The 8,403-nt window shown below is 58.3% G+C and overlaps 2 protein-coding genes across 2 annotated transcripts in view; one reads left to right on the top strand and one right to left on the bottom strand.

Moving 5' to 3' along the window:
* NRIP2 (nuclear receptor interacting protein 2) overlaps positions 1-1,481 on the top strand; it is a 9,363-nt gene extending 7,882 nt beyond the window's left edge. The window contains exons 4-6 of the mRNA XM_006172051.3: positions 228-349; positions 551-603; positions 897-1,481. Of these exons, the coding sequence (XP_006172113.1) occupies positions 228-349; positions 551-603; positions 897-989 (268 nt within the window). The 3' untranslated portion in view covers positions 990-1,481. The remainder of the gene's footprint in view (positions 1-227; positions 350-550; positions 604-896) is intronic.
* Positions 1,482-4,944: 3,463 nt separating this feature from the next.
* ITFG2 (integrin alpha FG-GAP repeat containing 2) overlaps positions 4,945-8,403 on the bottom strand; it is a gene marked incomplete in the record, with an annotated part of 15,082 nt that continues 11,623 nt past the window's right edge. Inside the window, 5 exon segments of the mRNA XM_027769683.1 lie at positions 4,945-5,543; positions 5,670-5,793; positions 5,865-6,038; positions 7,528-7,645; positions 8,363-8,403. Coding sequence (XP_027625484.1) covers positions 5,690-5,793; positions 5,865-6,038; positions 7,528-7,645; positions 8,363-8,403 — 437 coding nt within the window.

The following is an 8,403-nucleotide window of genomic DNA, read 5'->3' on the forward strand; positions in this document are numbered from 1 at the left end:
GTCTTTGAGCAGAAAAAGCGCGTGGGCCCTATGGAAAAAACCTTAAAAAAAAAAAAAAAAGAAAAAAGAAAAAGAAAAAGAGTAGCCAGGAGGCTCTGGCCCAGAAGACGAGGATTTAGCTCCCACTGGGGACAGGGACGGCAGGGGAAGGCAGTGCCCTAGAAGGACAGCAGCCGGTAAGGGCGGGTGGAGCTGTGGTGGCCATGACCCTTGCTTCCCAACCGCAGGTTAGCGAAGAGGGCCCTCACAGCCCACGGTGGGGACCCAGCCCCGGGGCCCCCACGCCAGGTGGAGCAGCTGGAGCTCCAGCTAGGGCAGGAGACGGTGGCTTGCTCGGCCCAGGTGGTGGGTAAGTGCTCCCCTCCCCGCAGCCCTCCCTCGTCCGCCATTCCCTTCGGGGGCACAGGGGGTCCCAGAGATGCTCTGACCCTCCCTGCTCACTGTGCCAGGGTTGACCTGGGGGTGGGTGGACAGAAGGGAAGAGCGCTGAGGGGCAGCGCCAGGGCGTCTTCAGCGTCTCCTGTCGGCGGTGTCCCCACGGCCCCTGCAGATGCCGAGAGCCCTGAATTCTGCCTTGGACTGCAGACTCTGCTCTCCCTCAAGGTAAGGCACAGCACTCAGTCCCATGTGCTGGGCAGGGCGGGAGCCACATGGCGTGGAGGCTGGGTCGGGTCTGATGACAGACCTGGACACGTGCATTTCCCGTTGCCTCCCTAGAGGTGCCCCACCGCCCACAGGGAAAACCTGAAACCGGGTCCCTTCCTGACAGGGGTCCAGGAAAATGGAACAGGGGGAGGAGCAGAGGGCAGGCGGATGCTGTGGGGTTCACTGGGACAGGACAGCGGGCTGGGCACAGGCTGCCCGTAGGTGCCTCAGTGCCTGGCCTCGCCCCGCAGTGCTGCATCGACCTGGACCGTGGCGTGCTACGGCTGAGAGCCCCCTTCTCCGAGCTGCCCTTCCTGCCTCTGCACCAGGAGCCTGGCCAGTGATCGCCGTCCAGCCGGGCCCCGGGGGAGACGCCCTGCCTCAGGACAGTGCTACGGGGACACAGAGCCAGGGAGTGGGATGCCCGTGCCTGCCTCTCTTCTCAGCACCCAGACCCCTGCCCCACTTCCGCCGCATGTCCTCCCTGCTTCTCGGCAGCTGTCCTATTTCCCGGGAGGCTGCCCGGTGCCCCCTTCTAGCCAAGCAGCGCACAGGCAGATCAGGACTGCAGATCTAGGCACAGGGGCTCCAGGCTTGGCCCTTGGTCTGGAGGGAGCTGGCTGGAGTTAAGGGACAGCAGCTGCTGTCCCCACCTGGCCCCCAGCTCTACCCCAAACACTACTCACTGCCCCTACTCCGTCTCCCTACCTTCTGGGGGCCATCATTGCCCACAGTGGGCCAGCCTGGCCCCCACCCTTTCAGATGCTGTGCACGCCTGCTCACAGTTAAGTGGGGGGAGAAATTAAACAGAAGAAGCAGAGGGCTGGCTCCGTGGCCTGGTAGTTAAGGCGGCTGGATCCCACAGGGCCAGTCCCCTGGCAGCTTGAAACCCGTGCCAGGCATGTGTGGCGCGTCTGAAGTCCTGACAGGATGGAGAAACGCGGAAGGCGCCGTGGCATGACCATGCCCGTGAGCCGTGTTTTCTCCCTCCCTGTCTCTGGCGAGTACACGGGCCCCTGGAGAAACCCGAAGCGAAAGAGTCATTCTATACCAGGCAGTGAGGGGTCCGAGAGCAGCTCGGAAGGCCGAAAGCGCTCACAAGTCCCTTCCTGAAGCCAGGTATGGCTGACCTTGCCGTGCGAAGCCTTGGCTGTCCCTCCAGATCCCCTCCTGATAGTCCTCCACTTGCTTTCTGCCTGCTCCAGCCCTGAACCACGGGCGTGTGTGGACGAGCCCTGCAGAGACACACCCCTCCATGTGGACAGGTGGGGGTTGCCTGCACTCAGACCGAACCTCTCCCCTGCTTTTTTAAGAGAGAATTTTGCTACAAGGTGCATGAGCTCACTGGAGAGACCGAGAGATGGAAAGCAAGAAATCACCCTTGGGAGGATGGCCACGCCACAATTCCTTCCCCTCTGCAGTCCTCTCGGGATTTCGGGCACGCACGCGCACGTGCCGGCCTGAGTTAAGCAGCCGGATCCAGGAATCAAACCGTGGTTGACCATGTGGGAGTCGACGTAATCATTACACATCTGCTGGTCCCTCCTGTGCTTTATTTCACCCTTAGACCATCTCCCTACCCCTGTCACTGGTCTCCTGAACGCAGGTGTGTCCTGTCCTAGAGGCAGTGGCTGCCGTACCCCTCCCGTGTCCTGTCCTAGAGGCAGGGGCTGCCTATCCCCTGCCAGGCTCTGAGCCAAAGCAAAAAGACAGAGGCTCTTGTCACTTCGCTGTGAAGAGAAAAGCCAACACTCAGAAGCCAGCCCCGAGTGTCTGGCTGGTCTGTCTCTCAACTCATGGATGGGGGTGGGGTGACTGTAACTAACCTGAGCCAGGGGACAGGGACCGTGGACTGGGGACCAATCCTGAGCTGGGGTGGGCTAGGTTAGAGAAGAACCAGGATGTGCGGAGCTGCCCTCACACCTGCCTTTCCTTTCTCGGGAGCCCTCCTGCCCCAGGGGAGGGGAGAGGCCCACTTACGTGTCCGAGTCCGTGCTGCAGCGCCTGCGGGAGTCCCTGTCCCTGGTGACAGGGCGGATGCCCTGCCCCACAGCCCCTGCCTTCCCAGTCTCGCCTGCCCTGCCATGGCGACTGCAGCCCCGGGGCCCACAGGCAGGCCCTGGTTCCATTGCTCCTGTCCCAGTAACCCTCGCTTCTCTATGCTGCTGACCTTCCCTGCCGTCCTCCCCGCCTGCCAGGAGCTGCCCGGGAGCTGTCCCGACTCCTAAATGGTCACTCTGGGTGGCCACCACCCTTCCAGCCCAAGTCAAGTCCTGCTCCTCCGCAGCGCACGACCCCTACCCTGCCAGCACTAGAAAGGGAGCATGGATGTGGGCCCCGCCCCAGGACGACCCACCTGACTGGGGCCAGCGAATAGTGAGCCACGGCCCCACACTCCTCTGAAAACTTGCAGTGGGAAATGCAGTGACGCTGCCCCAGCGTACACACACATACCACACACACCACACAGACTACACACACAGACTACACACACACACACCACAGACACACACACACCACACACACCAGACTACACACACCCCACAGACATACACACACCACACACACCAGACTACACAGACTACACAGACCACACAGACTACACACAGACTACACACCCCCCCCAGACACACTCCCACATATAGACCATACACACACAGACCACACACACCCCCCAGACACACACCCCACATATAGACCATACACACACAGACCACACACACCCCCCAGACACACACCCCACATATAGACCATACACACACAGACCACACACACCCCCCAGACACACACCCCACATATAGACCATACACACACAGACCACACACACCCCCCAGACACACACCCCACATATAGACCATACACACACAGACCACACACACCCCCCAGACACACACCCCACATATAGACCATACACACACAGACCACACACACCCCCCAGACACACACCCCACATATAGACCATACACACACAGACCACACACACCCCCCAGACACACACCCCACATATAGACCATACACACACATACCACACACACCACACAGACTACACACAGACTACACACACACATACCACACACACCAGACTACACAGACCACACAGACTACACACACACACACAGACTACACACCCCCCCCAGACACACACCCCACATATAGACCATACACACACATACCACACACACCACACAGACTACACACACACCCCACAGACACACACACCCCACACATAGACCATACACACACATCAGACTACACACACAGACTACACACACACCCCACAGACATACACACCCCACACATAGACCATACACACAGACCACACACACACACACACACAGACACACACACACCACACACACCAGACTACGCACAGACCACACACACACCCCACATACACACCCCACACAGACCATACACACAGACCACACAGACCACACACACACACACACACCGACTACACACACACACCAGACACACCACACACCAGACTACACACAGACCACATAGACTACACACACACCCCACAGACATACACACCCCACACATAGACCACACACACACCACAGACCACACACACACCACAGACTACACACCATGCAGACTACACACACCCCCCACAGACACACACCCCCCCACACATAGACCATACACACACACCATAACACACACACACACCACACACAAGACCACACACACCACACAGACTACACACACACCATACCACACACACACACCCCACACAGACCATACAACACATACACACCACACACACCACACACACACCACATACACCACACACACATACACACCACACACACACCACACACATACACTCACACACCACACACACACACCGCACACAGACCACACACACCACACACACACAACCACACACACACACACACTTCCCTGTGCTGTGAACAGTGCCCTCGAGTATTTTCCATTTCATTTTTATTTCATTTATTTAAAAAATGCTAGCCACAACCTACCAAAAAAAAAATTGCAACCTACAATTTGAAAAACATGGATTTCCACCACAGAGAATCAAGAACAGAAGGAAGATGAATGGGGACCAACAGATGGCCTAATGGTTACATTGCTGGACTCCACGTATTCGAACACGGTTTGAGTCCTGGACCTGGCTGCTTGAAACTCACGCCAGGTGTATGTGTGTGCATGTCCAAAATCCTGAGAGGAGAATGGAGCAGAAGGGACTGTGGTGTGGCCACCCCTCTTAGAGGGTGATTTCTCACTTTCTGTCTCTGTCTCTCTCCGGTGAGTGTACACGCCCTGTAGCAAAAATCTCTTAAAACAAACAAAAAAAAAGGAAGGCGCATGGCCCCGGGGATGACTGGTGTAGCTCACAGACCTGCGTCAGGCAGTGAACGTCTGCAGGCTCCCAGACGAGCAGGTGTTCAGGGCTGGGGACATGGGAGCAAGGCCGTGGAACAGAGCGACCCTTAACCAATGCGGCAACACAGGAGAGGAGGCAGGCCAGCTGCCCATGAACGGAGGAGAGCCGCCCCAAGGCTGCTAGGAACACGGGGAGGAGTGACACGGACTGTCCAATGGGGGTCCCCCATGCGGCAGTGATTACTCATGGCCATGACTCAGTGGTGCCAGGACAGACGCAGCTCGGCATGGGTGCAGCAGCCCTTGTCTCTACCACTCCCCAGGCCTCAAGCCTGCTTTTCCCATGGGTACTGGGGCCGTGCAAAAGCTGTGTGCTCCCTGCTCACAGTCTGTTTTCTCCAGTGAGAGCGGGGAGCTCGGGAAGGCGGGTGTGTGTGCACGGGTGTCTGGATGATCTGGAACAGGGCCAGGGTCCGGCTGATGCGATGGTGAGGTTCACCAGGAAACGGGCAGAGGCTCAACTTGATTCTCCTCCACCATGAGATCTGTAGTTCATGGTCACCTTGGGGTGGCTGCCGTCCTCCCAGGCCCAGAGTCAAGACCTGCCCCTTCACAATATTCATCCATGCGTACCTTTGGGAGTGGGGTGGGGGTTTGGAAAGGTCCCTCACCATGAAGAGGGCAAGGCCAGCTAGGTGGGGTCCTGAAGGCTTGAGGGGGCACACGGTGGCGACTGGTCTGGATGGTAGAGCGTTTGGTGGAGCAGGGCGCGGGCTGCAGGGAGGTCATCAGGATCTGAGGGCCAAGAAGGGCGGGTGAGAAGCTGCGGTTTCCAGTGCCTGGGCCGCGGACTGCCCGGGACTCACCCACACCCAGCTCCAGCAGCAGGCTGCGGTACTCGGGCTCAGCCTCCAGAATCTTGAGCAGGTTGGTGGACTCCATGCGCTCCAGCCGCACCTCCCAGTACACGTAGATCTTCTGGTTGAAAGTGGCGTACACCAGGCAGGGGCTGTTGCGGCCCTCCTTGCAGGCGTACAGACCTGGGGGACGCGGGCGGAGAGGCAGGTCCAGAGCGCCGGTCCCAGTGCAGGGAGGGCAGAGCACGGGGCAGGCGCTGCACTCAGCAGCACCGCCCTCGCGCAGACACCAAGAAACAACCAAGGCTCTCTTTCTATTTCGGCTCTGTCGAGAACTCAGGGAAGTGAGAGAAATGGAGATCTGGGCCAAGCACAGGCAGGGACCAGGCAGAGCAGCCTCCGGGAAGGCGGGATTGTTGATTTTCCCGTCTTGGGGACCTCCCTGGGGTCGCGAGGGACAGCCTTGCTAGCCCAAGGGGCAAATCAGCAGAGCCTGATCAGAAAGTAGACTGCTCTCAGGTGTCACCCCTCTGTCCTATGACATTAACCACGTGGAACACGTCGCTTTCTACATATACAGAAGTATGTACGAGGTAAGAATAAAACAGTAAATAAATAATAAACTGGGTCACTGGAAAAGCCACGACGTATCTTCCTGGTTCTCTGAGGACTCGACACGAACCCTTCAGTACGTACAGGAGGGTGCGCCCTCATCCCACCAGCCCTCATCCCAGTAAGCAAGCACGTCCCCGGTCACCCAGGAAGGCAGTGCTGCTTTCCAAAGGCCCCAATCTGGAGCCAAGCAGACGCTCTGGGGAAGCTCTCTTCAGAGTTCGGGCGTGCTCAGAGGGAAGAGCTTCCTGAGGCCTGCACACACCCAGAAAGACGCATAATGAGAACTCGTTCTCTGAAATATTCTGAGGCAGAAAATGCACTGCTTATTCTTGAAAACTGTCAAGATGGGGACCAGAGGATGGCGTAATGGTTACATCACTGGACCCCCACATAGTTGGAGCGGTTTGAGCCCTGGACCTGCTGGCTTAAAACTCACGCTGGGTGTGTGTGCACATGTGTGCCCAATATCCTGAGAGGAGAATGGGAGAGAAGGATTGCAATGGACCATATTCCCAGAGGGTGCTTTCTCGCTTTCTGTCTCTCTGTCTCTATCTCTCCAGCAAGCACATGAGCCATATAGCAAAAATTTCTCTTAAAAAAAAAAAAAGAAAGAAAACCTGGGACCCGCAGTTGGTGTAATGGCTATGTCACTGGACACCCATGTAGTTGACTGCAGTTCGAGTTCTGGGCCTGGTGGCTTAAACTCATGCTGGGTACATGTGTGTGCAAGATCCCGAGAGGAGAATGGAGGAGAAGGGATTGAGGCGTGGCCATCCCCCTGGGGGGTGATTTCTCGCTTTCTGTCTCTGTTTCTCTCTGTCTGTCTGGCGAGTGAACACGCCCTATAGCAAAAACTTCTGGAAAAAAAAGAAAAAGTAAAACACACCTGTCGAGATGGCAGAGGGGTAGCTACCTCGCCTCCCACGGAGAGCTAGAGAACTCATTTGTCCATGGAGACGTACACCAAGGCTCGCCGAGAGCAGACTGGTGACCACTGCCAGCGTCCCGAGCACACTTAGCTGACACGTGGGGATGCAGGGCCGGGGAGGGGACCCACCTGCACAGAAGGCGCGGATGTTCTCATCCACCTGGAAGCGAACGACGGTGCGGCTGTGATCAATGATGTACGTCTGTCCGTCCCAGGCGCAGGCGACCACCTCCTCACGCCCGTCACCCTGAAGACCGGGACAAGGAGCGGGAGAAGCACACGCTAGCTTAGAGAGAGATCCAGTGACAGGAGACGTAGACGAGCTGTCCCCAGACGGTAGCTGCTGTACGGGAGGCTCACGCCCGCCGTACGAGGCATTCGGTGTTCCTTAATGGTTTCCGGTTCTACTCTGGGCAAGCTTCGGCCTAGAGACACCAAGCCTCTCGCTCAAGGTGCTCTGCCGGGAGGCAGCAGTCTGGACCAGAACCCTGCCTTCAAAGCCTCAGGCCTCCTCTGGGCCACCAGGCATGGGCGACGGTGGCAGAGCAGCCTGTGTGCCGACTGGGGCCGCAGCGCTGCCCAACAGAGCCGCTGACATGGGAAAGAGAAAACGGTGCTACTGGAGGCGGGCTGACCCCCACCGCGGACTCACGGCCGGCTGACCCCCACCGCGGACTCTCGGCCGGCTGACCCCCACCGCCGACTCACGTACGTCCCTCCCTCCGGGCTAGGACTTCTGCAGAGAGGTACGGAGACGAGACCTCCCTGCAGCACAGCAGAGAGCAACGTCGAGTACGACGGAGTAGGAGGGGGCAAGTTCAGCTCCGACGCATTTGGACCTCCTAACCTAGAGCCTCGAGATCCGGACCGCGAGCTGACGGGGCAGCCTGCTCTCCCGACGCAGGGGCAGGGGCAGGGGCAGAGGCAGAGGCAGGAAGGCTCTGCTCCGCCAGGTTTCCCTCACCGTGACGTCTAGCTTCTCCAGGGCGAAAAGCTGGTGGTCCA

The sequence above is a fragment of the Tupaia chinensis genome, unplaced genomic scaffold (genome assembly GCF_000334495.1).
Source record: "Tupaia chinensis unplaced genomic scaffold, TupChi_1.0 Scaffold150288_1, whole genome shotgun sequence".
NCBI lineage: Eukaryota > Metazoa > Chordata > Mammalia > Scandentia > Tupaiidae > Tupaia > Tupaia belangeri.